The following is a 13,565-nucleotide window of genomic DNA, read 5'->3' on the forward strand; positions in this document are numbered from 1 at the left end:
TGGAGAAAAGGGAACCCTTGTGTATTACTGGTTGGAATGTAAATTGGTATCACCATTATGGAAACTAGTATGGAGGTTCTTCAAAAAATCAACAATAAAACTACTGTATGGTCTATTTCTGAGTATTTACCTGAAGCAAATAAAAACACTAACTCAAAAACATATATGCACTCCCATGTTCATGGCAGCATTATTTACAATGTCCAAGATTTGGAAATAGCCTAAGTGATGGATAAATTTTAAAAAAATGTAAATAGGAGTTCCCTGGTGGCTCAGCAGGTTAAGGAACTGGTGTTGTCACTGCTATGGTTTGGGTCACTGCTGTGGTGTGAGTTTGATCCCTGGCCTGAGAAATTCTACATGCTGTGGATGTGGACAAAAAGTAAGAAGAAAGAAAATGTAAATATTCAGCCATATCAAAGAATGAAATCTTACCATTTTCTACAATGTGGATAGACCTTGAGAGCATTATGCTAAGTGAACTAAGACAGAAAAAAAAAATACCGTATGATTTCACGTATACGTGGAATCTTCAAAACAAAAAATATGTGCAAAGATAAAGAGAACAGATTGGTGGTTGCCCATGGTGGGGGAGAGGAGTCAGAAAAATGGGTGAAGGGAGTCAAAAGGTACCAATTTCCAATTATAAAATAAGCCAGGGAGATCTAATATACAGCATAGTGACTATAGTTAATAATACTGTGTTGTTGTTGTTTTTTTTTGCTTTTCTTTTAGGGCCACACTTGCAATATATGGAGGTTCCTAGGCTAGGGGTCGAATGGGAGCTATGGCTGCTGGCCTACACCACAGCCACATCAACACCAGATCCTTAACCCACTGAGTGAGGCCAGGGATTGAACCTGAAACCTCATGGTTCCTAGTCAGATTCATTTCCGCTGTGCCATGATGGGATTTCCGGTATTGCATATTTGAAAGTTGCTAAGAGAGCAGATTCTAAAAGTTCTTATCACAAGACAGTGCTCAGCAGAAATGAATCTGACTAGCATCCATGAGGACGCAGGTTCCATCTCTGCCCTGCTCAGTGGGTTAAGGACCCGGCGTTGCCATGAGCTGTGGTGTAGGTCGCAGACACGGCTTGGATCCCGAGTTGCTATGGCTGTGGTGTAGGCTGGCAGCTAGCTCCGATTTGACCTTTACCTTGGGAACCTCCATATGCTGTGGGTTCGGCTCTAAAAAGGCAAAAAAAAAAAAAAAGTTCGAATATATGTATCACATCTTTTTTTTTTTTTTTTTCTTTTTTTGTCTTTTGACTTGGCAGTCTCATGGTTCCTAGTCAGATTCATCTCCACTGCACCAGGATGGGAACTCCATGTATCACATCTTAATCCATTCATCTGTCAATAGCCATTTAGATTGTTTCACTATCTTGGCTATTGTGAACAGTGCTGCAGTGAACATTGGGGTGCATGTATCTTTTTGAATGCAAATTTTGTCCAGATATAGCCCAGAAGCGGGTTTGCTGGATCATATGGTAGCTCTGTATTTAGTTTCCTGAGGAACCTCCATTGCTCTAACTATATATTCTCACACTAAGTGAAGTAAGTCAGAAGGAGAAAGACAAATACTGTATGATATCACTTATATGTGGAATCTAAAACAGGGCACAAATGAACCTATCTACAAAACAGAAACAGACTCATGGACATAAAGAACAGACTTGTGGTTTCCAAAGTGGGGAAGGGAGTGGGATGTTTGGGGTTAGTTGATGCAAACTATTACATTTAGAATGGATAAGCAATGAGGTCATACTGTTTAGCACAGGGAACTATATCCAGTCTCTTGGGATATACCATGATGGAATATAAAATAAGAAAAAGAGTATATATATGTATGACTGGATCACTATGCTATACAACAGAAACTGACACAACACTATAAATCAAGTATACTAACATAAAATTTTAAACATTTCAAAAGAGATTTGTTGTTTGGTGGATCTTTGCATATTGGTTTTGCTTGAGGTAGGTTAGGAAGGTGTGTTTCAGGAGTTCCCTGGTGGTCTAGTGGTTAGGACTTGGTGCTTTCACTGCTGCATCATGGGTTCAAACCCTGGTCTGAACTTGATGAGGTCCCACATCAAGCTGTTGCAATTCATGCCAAAAGAAAAAAAAAAAAAAAGGTGTGTTGCAGAAGAGGTTAATGTTATTTTGGATGGCAAACAGTTTTAAAGAAAATAAGGCAATTGGCCTGATAATAGTATTTTTTTTCGGCCATGCCCATGGCATGTGGAAGTTCCCAAGCATGGAATTAAACCCATGCCACAGCCACAACTGCAGTGACAATGCTGGATCCTTAACCTGATGCACCACCGGGAACTCCTGCAGTAGTATTTATGGTATCTCTACTACAGGAAAAGCACGCTACAAACTGCAATACAACAAACAATAAAACATACAATACTAGTCTGTCTCAGCCAGGAGAATAATCTCTGTGAAGGCAAAATATAATGTTTGCACCATTTATCACTATAATTTTTTGTTTGTTTGTTTTTTAGGGCTGCACCCATGGCATATGGAAGTTCCCAGGCTGGGGTTGAATCACAGCTGCAGCTGCTGGCCTGCAGCACAACCACAGCAACAAAGGATCCGAGCCGCTTCTCCAACCTACACCACAGCTCATGGCAATGGCTGATCCAACCCACTGAACAAAGCCAGGGATCGAACCCACATTCTCATGGATCCTAGTTGGGTTCATTAACTGCTGAGCCATGATGGGAACTCCTTTTTTTTTTTTTTTTTTTTTTTTCATTTATCACTATAATTTAGTGTGTGTGTGTGTGTGTGTGTGTGTGTGTTTCTTTTTAGGGCCACATCTGTGGCATATGGAAATTCCTGGGCTAGGGGTTAAGTTGGAGCTGCAGCTGCCGGCCACAGCCATAGCAATGTCAGATCAGAGCCACGTCTGCAGCCTGTGCTGCAGCTCACCAAAACACCAGATCCTTAACCCACTGAGTGGGGCCAGGTATCAAACCTGCATCCTCATGGATACTAGTTAGGTTTGTTACTGCCGAGCCACAACGGGAACTCCTAATACAATTATTTTTAATGATTTTTATTTTTTCCATTATAGTTGGTTTACATCCTAATGTAATTTTGACTATAGCAGGCACTCAGTAAATGCTTGTGGAACAAATACTGACAGAACTGAAGCCCACATTTATGAAGAAACATCCCAGTATGTATATTCTAAAATACTTTCAAAAATTAAGCAGCATAAAAATAAGAACCAGAAAAAAGCCTTTTTATTTTTCCTGGCCACACCCACAGCATATAGAAGTTCTTGGGCCAGGGATTGAATCCAACCCAGAGTTGCAACCTTTGCCACAGCTGTAGGAATGAGGGATCCTTAACCTACTGTGCTGTAGCAGGAACTCCCAAAAAGGCCTTTATATAATTTTGTACTTAGTCCATGTTTTTCTGAGTCAACCTGATCATTGATTTTTATTTATTTACTTATTTATTCTTTATTTTTAAAGCGTACCTCCATAGAGAATTTTCAAGGACTGAAGGAATTCAGTCAGTGGGAGACAGGTACATCAGTTCTTCATGAAGAACCAGGAAGAGGTTTAGTTCATGGACCAAGTAAACTGTCTAAAGACACATACTAAATAGGAAATGAATTGAGTAAGAAGCCAGGAGAGCAACTATTAGCAGCAAGAAACTAAAGCCAAGAATACCACTATGAGCCATAACATAAGGTAAGCTAAGGATATCACTGACCATGATGGCATTCATCAGATTAAACACTGAGAGACCAAATGAAACATCTGGGGACCCCTGTCTGCAAAGTTCTCTGCTTAGCAACAGGCTCAACTCTTCTGCCTTGGCCTCTACCTCTTCTGGCTGCCTGGTAGAGGCAAACTAGCCCAACTCCATGTTGATGATCCGCTGGGGCACCTCCATGATTCTGGCTGGCCCACTACCCAGTTCATCTACTGCCAGAGTCCAGCTCCAGCAGCCAGGGATGTGCACCCTGTTGGAGATGGACGGTGTCGGTGAATGCACACGGATACAGCCTCTTTGTCTCTTTTTCATAGCGCTGGACTGCTCAAATTTTATTGGCATAGATGATTGTTTATAAAGACAGTTTCAATTATACCACAATGTTAAAAGTACACCCGAAGGTCAAATTCTAAAGGTTAACTCCCAGATTATGCTTCCTCACCACGTGGTACAGTAGTCACACATTAAAACTAAGATCAATAAGCACAAAACATCATGAGTACAAAACATCATATGAAAATAAGAAGATATAGTACAAAGCATCTCGTGGTTAGCTAACAGATAAAAAGGCTACAGACATAAGGATTTGGCATTCACAAGTCTTGTTTTTAGATTAGTGCTTATCTTCAAAGCGTCATGGCAAGAGGATGGCATGAGAAAATCAACTTCAGTTAGCTATCACTTAAAAGTTTCTAAAATCAAGGACAACTCTCATAGCTAGGTTTCTTTGACCATGAATAATATATGTCTAACTTTATCTAAGTCTGTAGTACATTCCAACTTCTAAAGCTTACCAGTTAGTAGATAAACACTATGTTTTTAATTAAATTGGATTTGAATAGGGGAAAGTCCTTGAGGATGAAATTTTATATTATTGTTGTAATTTTTATATTATTGTTGTAATTTTGTTAAATCACAAATCACCACAGGAAAATACGAATGGAAAATAAGAATAATAAGCAAATAACAGGAAAGACTGAGGAAAAACTGAATAACAAGTAAAACAACAGGAAAGCCTAAGTCACCCAGGAAACAATCCATGTTCTCCGGCGCAAACATAGAAATTGTTTTCCGGGAAAGCCCCAATTCTTCCCCATCGACATCAACGTGAGAGCTGTGTAATCTAAGGCCTGCCCTCGAATTGCACTGCACAGGCAGGCTTCAGCCTGCCCTCGGTTTTTCACCATACAGGCAGGCTTTTATCCTGACCAGAAGCCCACCTTCGGCTTGCACCATTCAGGTGAGCTCCCTTCCTTGGTTAGGAACCTGCCTTCGGGTTTTTTTTTTGCCATCAGGCAAGGTCCCTTCCTTGAGTCCCTGCATCTCCTCGGCTCCCCACAATCTACAAACTACTACCCCTACTCTCCCAGCCATAGTTGTGCCAGGGGCTGGGCTGCATTCCTGGCCCTTCCAGGTTCCTCGACCTCACCCTGGTCATTAGTTACTTTCTATTCATGTAACACATATTTATTGAGAATTTACTATATGCCAGACACTGCTTCTAGGTGCCTGGAACAAAATATCATGACATTTAAGTAAAGACCTGAAAAATCTAAGAAATGAGACCTATGGGCCAGCTAATTTAAGGGAAGAGAGTTTCAAGCAGAGGTAGTGCTAAGTGCAAATGCCCTGGAGGAAGCATGCTTGAATGATGGAAGAACCAAAGGATGGTAAGACTGGAACTGAACAACTCAGGAAAGAATAATAGGACATGAGGTCTGAGGTGAGAGGGGCCAGATCATGGAGGGACTTAATAGGCCATAGGAAGTACTTTGAATTTTACTCTCTGTGAGAGGGGAAACCAGTGGATCATGACAAAATTTGACTTGACTTATTCTCAACAATAGACCTGGAGAGGGGAAGGTGGAGAGAGATTGTTAGAGTAAAGGTACTGAATTTCACATTTTTTACAAATTTTTTTATTATTATTTTTTTTCTTTTTAGGGCTGCATCCATGATATATGGAAGTTCACAGGCTAGGGGGTGAGTCAGAGCTGCAGCTGCCAGCCTATGGCATAACCATAGCAACGCCATATCTGCCATATCTGAGCCGGGTCTGTGACCTATACCACAGCCCACAGCAACACTGGATCCTTAACCCACTGAGCAAGGCCAGGGATGAACCTGCATCCTCATGGATTCTAGTCAGATTCATTTCCACTGCACCACAATGGGAACTCTTTGATTTCTTGAATTTCTTTTCCTTGATTTAGATCTTTATTTTTATGGAGCACATTTTTCTGTTTCTTCTGAATAGACAGTACATGCGAGATGAAAAAAAAAAATAGGGGCAAATGGAGAAATAGACCAATTTTGAAGTTATTGCAACATTTTGATGATAGATGCTGGGAAAAGGGCAGCATGGGTGTGAAATGGTATTATATTCGATCATTTTCTTTATTATTTAGGTACTTGCTTTTTTTCTCTATTACTCTGTTGAAAGTAATAGAGAATAAACAAATGTAGCTGTATACCTGTGTACTGAAGAATACCAAGGAAGGGCAAAAATAGATTGAAAGGAGATAGTATTACTAATATATACCAATTGTGAAGTGTTTTATGTGTTTCGGGCACTGTACATGCCTTTTAAATACACAAATCACTTAATCTCAGAATAACTCAGTATTATCTCCTCTTTACCAAAGAGACAACTCAGGGACCAAAAAGTTAGGTAACCTTTACAAACTTACCCAGCAAAAACATCAGACATAAAACAAAACAGCAGACACAGTACTGGAATCTAAGTTCCAGTTGTCTGTGAAGTTACGTACTAAAGAAGAAAACTACTATAAACTAATTTAAAGATCTGCATATGGAAAACACAGAGTGAAAAAAAGAACAAATAATCTGAGAGGTGAGTTGGGCAGAAATAGATTGAACACACATGTATGTGTTGGGGCCAGAGAGGGAGCGAAGGAAGTGAGGTGGATGAAGGTGGTCAGAGAGGGACAGCGTGTTATAGTCCTTCAAAGCTCAGTGGAAAACTCTCAGGTGTGCTAGAGTTGGTGGTAGGGGAGCCACTGCAGGCTTTCTGAGGTGGAGTCCAAGATGAAAATATTTCCTAGGGCTTGGAAAGGCAGTGTAGGAGAGTCGACTGTTACAATGTACCACAGTGTAGGCGGTGGTTAAGAGTGTAGTTATGAGACCTGGAAGCTGGACTGCCTTTCAAGTCCTGGGTCAGCTGCTTACCAGTTGTGGGACTTTGGGCAAAAATGTCAACTTCAGTTTCTTCCACTCTAAAATGGGCATAACAATAATAGTACACACTTTAGAGGATAATTGTGAAGATTAAATAAGTTCATCTCTTTGAAGTACTTGGAATGGTTCCTGTATATGGCCAGTGTTAGTTATTATTAATCCCGTAGGTATGTACAGAATAGACTGGGGCAGGGATGCAAATCTTGAGGGTTGTGAGAGTACAGAAAAGTTGTAGAAAGGACTGCATGCTGATGGAAGAGAGAAAGGTACAGAATTATGGGGAAGTACGCTTCAAAAAGTAAGGATAGAGAGTTCCTGTTGTGGCTGTGTGGTTTAAGAACCCGATTGGAATTCATGAGGATTTGGGTTTGATCCCTGGCCTTGCTTGGTGGGTTAAGGATTGGGCATTGCTGTGGCTGGGGTGTAGTCTGGCAGCTGCAGCTCCGATCCGACCCCTAGCTCAGGAACTTCCACATGCTGCACCTTCGGCTCTTAATTTAAAAAAAAAAAAAAAAAGGAGGGGGTGAGATAGCTGCTCCAATGAAGATGTGGAAGTGAAGACTTGCAAAGGAGCTACTTTCCAAGAGGTTAAAGCAAATTAATGAAGCTCAAAGAGGCAGATTCTAGTTCAGCTGTTAGATAATACCAGCCGTGGCCAGAAGTGATGCAGTAATGTCAGACTGGAGTCAAAGACTTTAAAGTCAAGAACTGCCTTGGATGAATTTTTTTTTTTTTTTTTTTTTTTGGTCTTGCCTATGGCATGTGGAAATACCTGGAGCAGGGATTGAACCTACATCATAGCAGCGACCAGAGCTGCTGCAGTGACAATGCTGGGTCCTTAACCTGCTGAGCCATGAGGGAATTACCAAGAACTGTGCCTTGGGAGTGGCTAGAACTGCCCACTGTTTTAGGCCCATTGTATTTTGTATCTATATCTTCATGTTAGTGGAGCAAAGGAACTAAGAAAAATTATATATATAAAATAGAGATTTATTAAATATTCTCTAGGTTATTCTGATCCTGAAACTACTATCTTCTATCCTCTATCCTTGATAGAGATGTTCACTGAAGCTCAAGGCTGTAGAAATAGTCATCAACACTATATATTTGTAATACTTTTTAAAATATCCTGTTACTCAGCAATAAACTAGAATGAAATAATGTCATGTGCAGCAATATGGATGGTCCTAGAGAGTATCATACTATGTGAAGTCAGACAGAGAAAGACAAATATCATAGGCTATCAATTACACATGAAATCTAAAAAATGACACAAGGGAACCCATCTGCAAAACAGAAACAGACTCACAGACACAGTAAACAAACTTATGGTTATGGAAGAGGAAGGGACAGGATGAGGAGGGGAGGGTGGGGATGAACAGATACACATGCCATATATAAATTAGGAGGGAGGAAGTGGGATGGATGGGGAGTTTGGGGTTGGTGGATGCAAACTGTTACATTAGAATGGTTGAGCAATGAGGTCCTGCTGTTAAACACAGGGAACTGTATTCAGTCTCTTGGGATAGACCATGATGGAAGATCATATGAGAAAAAGAATGTAGATATATGTATGACTGGTCACTATTGCTGTACAGCCAAAAATGACACAACACTGTAAATCAACTATACTGTAACCAAAATAAAATTTTAAAAAATTTAAATGAGATTGGGTTGTTTGGTAGATCTTCGCATATTAGTTTTGCTTGAGGTAGGCTAGAAAGATGTGTTTCAGGAGTTCCCTAGTGGTCTAGTGGTTAGGACTTGGTGCTTTCATCCCAGGTTCAAACCCCGGTCTGGGTGTTGTGATCTGTGCAGTTTGGAAGAATTTCTGACATGAGATTAAAGGAAATATTTTATTGAGATAAGGGATGCTGCAAGTAGCATGAAGACTTCCTGCTAATCAGGGAGAGCCAAGGATGAGTGTGTGTTCATGTCTGTTTTTATAACCCAGGGAGAGGAGAGGTCTCGGGATACACCTGCAGACCTGCTGATGGGTTGGGTAAAGAGGGGTCTTACAACACACTTGCAGGTTGTTTGGAGCTTATAAGGCCCCTATAGAGGAGGGGTGAGGAGTGGGCCACATACCTTTCTTAGAAGGGGGTAGGAAGGAGTAGGCCAGGTTGCTCAAGGTGGGGGAAGGGGCATTGTAATGTGATGGGTGGGGTGATGATAAGGGTCTGGTTATTCTTGTCTTGGCCAGAGACTTTGACTTCATTCTCCATGAAGTCCAACGCTGAGATCCCACATCAAGCTGCTACAATCTGTGGGAAAAGAAAAAAAAAAAAGAGTTCCTGTTGTAGCTCAGGACTAAGAACCCAACTAGTATCCATGAGTACTCAGGTTTGATCCTGGGTCTCGCTCGGTGGGTTAAGGATCTTGTGTTGCCACAGATTTGGCATGGGTCTGGCATTGCTATTGATGTGTTACAGACTGGTGATTGCATCTCCTGTTAGATTGCTAGCCCAGGAACTTCCATATGCTGCAGGTACAGTCCTAAAAAGAAAAAAAATAAAAATTTAAAAAGTAAAAGAGAAAAAAGTGTGTCTCTGAAGTGGGTTTTTTGTTTTGTTTTGTTTTGTTTAGGACCGCATCTGTGGCACATGGAAAGTCCAGGGCTAGGGGTCAACTTGGGATCTGTGCTACATCTGTGACTGAAACCACAACTCATGGCAATGCTGAATCCTTACGGTTACCAAAGGGGAAAGGTTAGGGATGGGGAGGGGTTGTGATTAATAGATATACACTATGGTATATAAAATAGATGAATATCAAGGACCTCTATATAGCACAGGGAAGTATATTCAATATCTCGTAATAACCTGTAAAGCTGGGACAAGGTAAAAGTGGAAGTGTTACCTCAGTAGACTAGTTAAAATAACCTCCAATAGATTAGATCATATTCTTTTAGCCCACTCAGTCTCTCTCTATGTCTTTTCTCACTTAATTGCACTTTTGCAAGTGATTGCCTGATGGTTTGAATTATATAGTGCACCTTGTGTTTAATGCTCTGAAAAAACATTTCCTGATGGTCAAATCTTTGTAAGTATTCTTCATTCCAGAAAGAAAGTCACCATAACCCCGGAGACTATCAGGGCCTGTCCCAAGACACTTTGATGCCAGTTTTAAAATGTTCCAAGGTGAAGAATGCAAGCTTATCCTTATCTGCAGCCCAGTTTTCCACTTCTAAACTATGAGACCCCTTCCCTCTCAAGGGAGAGTGCTGTCCTTAGGGCCTTAGCCGGCTGTGGCCTCCTTTGCCAGGTAAAGCAATTAAAACTATTCTTTACTTCACCCTAAACTCTGTTTCTATTTGGCACAGGTGAACAGAGGGCGAGTTTGGGAAACAGAAACAAAGGCATGAATCATTAAAAACGCATGTGAGAAAGAGGAATGAGATACATATATATTTGCCTCAGGTGGACCACAGGGTATTGTTAAGCCTTTAAGCAGTTGGATGGATGCTGTGCACATGCATATCCAATTAGAATGCTGAGAAAATGCTAGAAACCTGTTAGAAAGTCTAAATAGCAGTTGGTAATGAAAAAAAAAAAAAACCTGATTGTATGTTTCAGAAAAAAAAATCAAGGTAAGGAAAATTTGGAATAAAAGGTGGAAGGAAAATTATGGCTTTGAAGGATGAGTTACTTAGCAAATGTAAGGTAAATACACACTATTCAATAAAAAATGAAAGGTTTTTCTTCCTTTAAACTTCTGCGGTGAGCTGAGAGGTAACTCATATGATGGAGAACACAAACGAAGATTACAAAAACATCCATTTCCCCTAGGTTGATAAGTACAACCTATCAACCTCTGATATGAGTTAATGCTGTTTTATGAACTTGAGTTGTGAAGATTGGTCTTACCTTTTAATAACTTGAGGAAAAGAGAGAAGACCAGAAAAGAAATGCTAACAGTAAATAGGGAATTACAACTTAAGGCATATGCTAAAATAAATCATACTTTATACTAATGAGAATTAAAATGTAAGAGTTTTTTTTTTTTAATACCTTGAGAAAAACATAAGTATTACTCTGAGGGTGAAAATTTGAAAATATTATGTAATTTTAAATACATTTCAATCCTAAATGTGCACTTAGACTTTTTTTTAAACTTTCTATTTCTTTCTTTCCATTTATTTTCAATAAAAGATAACAGATACACCCCAGAAATTGTCAAACATACTGAAGAGACTCCTGTAGAAAAATTTCACCTGGCCTTTTTAAAGGAGCTACTAGGAAGAGAAGCAAATCATTTTAACTCCAGCATAGGCACAAGGTCGGAGGTAGTTTTATTAAATATATTGGATGAGGTACCAAAGAAAATTTACTTTTTCTACTCGCGACACAAGGAGTGGATTGTATATCCACATCCATATCTATCTATACATACTTCTGTGGATATGAAGACTTCTGAGGACTTGCACAGACATGACTCTATAATTGTAAATGTCCTTCATGATTCAGTTGATAAGCGTTCCTCTAGTTGCTCTTTTGCTGAGGGGCAACAGAAGCAAGGACATTCCTCCTGCAATTCCAACCTGTTTCCTAACTCGTAGTGCAATCAGCATGCAATCAAGAGGGCCTGCAGTAGTTCTAGAGCGGTCTGGCTGATTGGCTGGGCTGTAGAGCGCAGGGGTGTGGGCTGCACTTTTACTCCTCTCACCATTCGCCACAGGAAGCCTGGACGTATTGAGCCGCGGCTCCTTCTAGGCCCCGAAGTCCGAGACCGCTGTGCGCTTCCTCCGGGAGCTTCCCGGGAGTCCTTCCTCCGGGAGTCTGCCTCTCTTCTTCCAAAAATCCACGTCTTAGCGGACGTTCAGAGGGAAAGCCCGAGGTAGGGGCGCGCGAAGCTGGGGACGAGATGGAGACAGTTCGCAGGGAAAGTGGGCCCTCCAATTTTCTGAGCTTGGTTCCAGTGAGAGAAGGGTTTGGGGCGGGGGGCGGATTCCAATTGGCAAGTCCAAGAGGAGCCAGGGGAATGAGAGTTATCTCAGTTGGGGAGCTCCCCGGCACCTTATTTTCGGTCCTGGCCGCTCGTCTTGGAAGCTGGGCTCTGAGCCTGTGGACCGCGAGGGTAACCGGGAGGTAGAGCTGCAGCGGCAGCGGGCAAAGTCCAGGACGCGCCGGCGCCCTGCCCCTCTGCTCGCGTGCGGAGGCTGGATGCCGGGCGCGGAGGCAAGTCCGTGAGGCAGCCACCGCGGCTTCTGGCGGCTAGAGCATCAGGGCGAGCGCTCTGCCCTACCGCTCCCCGCGGAAGTCTTGCTCTGTCTCACCTCGGCCTTCTGTGGTTCTGCGGTTCTTGCACTTGGCCAGTCTGCTCTGGTTTCTCCTCAGGTCGCGATGGATCTTGAAGAAGGCCGAATCGAAAGAGCAGGGAAGAAGAACTTCTTGAAAAGGGATAAAAAAAGGTAGCCACTTAGTTTTACTTTCAGATTTATAAGGCTTAAGAGATTTGGGAGATTTGTTTCTAGCCCCCATCTCTGAAATAAATGAAGGGACGATGATGATGACGATGGTGATGTTAATCTTAGATTCTAGCGGCTTCAGAAGTTTGCTGGCCGAGTTGGTTGAGCACAGCGTTTGCGTGGTGAGCTTCTTCCTCAGCTTTCTGGCCCCCCACTGATGATCACATCCTTTTCTGTGTTGTAAAAACTTTCTGCTTTACAAGCCATGTTGATCGCACACGATCCTGAGCCCTGTGTCGTGCTTGTGCTCTGCTTTGTGGTTGAGTCAGTTCCTTCTGGTAAAAAGGTCACATAAACAATTTCATGTTTGTGGCATAGCAGATGCGATGGAAGGCCACAGCTACATTAAGGCATTCCTTTTTTTAAAGGCAATGACTATCTGACCCTGTAGAAGAAATTGTGAGGAGACCCTAGTACCAAAGAAATTGCTAGAATGATTTGAAAGATCCTGATTGAAATTATCCCCATAGGGAAAAGAATTATCTTTTATTCTGATCACAGTATAGTGTCTGTACAGAAAATTTTGAACTTTGCTCACTAAGCTATTAGTAAATTAAAACAAATTAGTAAACATGTTGATACTATTTGAAATCAAGCTTTTCAGTAAAAGAAATACAAATGTGAACATTAAGTTTTTAAAAAGCAATGTTGAATTTGAATTAGAAACTTTAGTGTAATTTCATTTTTTTTTTAATAGTTCCATTTCTGTCTGACTTAAGAGTAGCAGTGAGCACTCTTAGTGTCAGATCTTGGTTTCTCAAAAAACCTTGTAAGGAGGAATCTGTATCCCATAGAAAAAGAACTAATAGGAACTGAGCCTGGAGTATCTTGTGGTACCTGAAAACAGGAATGGAGTTCAGTGAATTGTCAAAAAGGACACAGAAACTGGTTGACGTGTCTTCCACAGGCCAAATTTGGGCATTAAAAAGAATAATGACTGTCCCTAATTGTACTTTATTCAGTATTTCTCAATCTGTGAATCCTTAATTAAGTTCTGAGAAGAAAAGGAAAACTAAAAGGGTGGGATAAGTAGAGAGAACGTTCTTTACAGGAAAATGCCAACTGTCCCACTGAAACCTGCATTATTATAATTGACTCAGGCAAGGATTGTTAATGGATCCTCAGCCTCTCAGAGAAAGGTTGAATCTAAGAATTAA

The 13,565-nt window shown here is 41.2% G+C and overlaps 1 protein-coding gene and 1 long non-coding RNA gene across 3 annotated transcripts in view; one reads left to right on the plus strand and one right to left on the minus strand.

The window, feature by feature from the left end:
- On the minus strand, positions 8,784-13,199 carry LOC100522818. The gene is made up of 2 exons (XR_299049.3): positions 11,334-13,199; positions 8,784-9,205 (listed from the first exon to the last, which is right to left on the minus strand). It is a non-coding gene; the product is annotated as an uncharacterized LOC100522818 (long non-coding RNA).
- ABCB1 (ATP-binding cassette, sub-family B (MDR/TAP), member 1) overlaps positions 11,452-13,565 on the plus strand; it is a 96,515-nt gene continuing 94,401 nt past the window's right edge. Inside the window, exons 1-2 of one of the 2 annotated variants that reach the window (XM_003130205.5) lie at positions 11,452-11,777; positions 12,278-12,351. In XM_003130205.5, the coding sequence (XP_003130253.2) occupies positions 12,284-12,351 (68 nt within the window). In that variant the 5' untranslated portion in view covers positions 11,452-11,777; positions 12,278-12,283. 2 annotated transcript variants of the gene reach the window in all.

This window comes from Sus scrofa, chromosome 9, assembly GCF_000003025.6.
Source record: "Sus scrofa isolate TJ Tabasco breed Duroc chromosome 9, Sscrofa11.1, whole genome shotgun sequence".
NCBI classification, from domain to species: Eukaryota; Metazoa; Chordata; class Mammalia; order Artiodactyla; family Suidae; genus Sus; species Sus scrofa.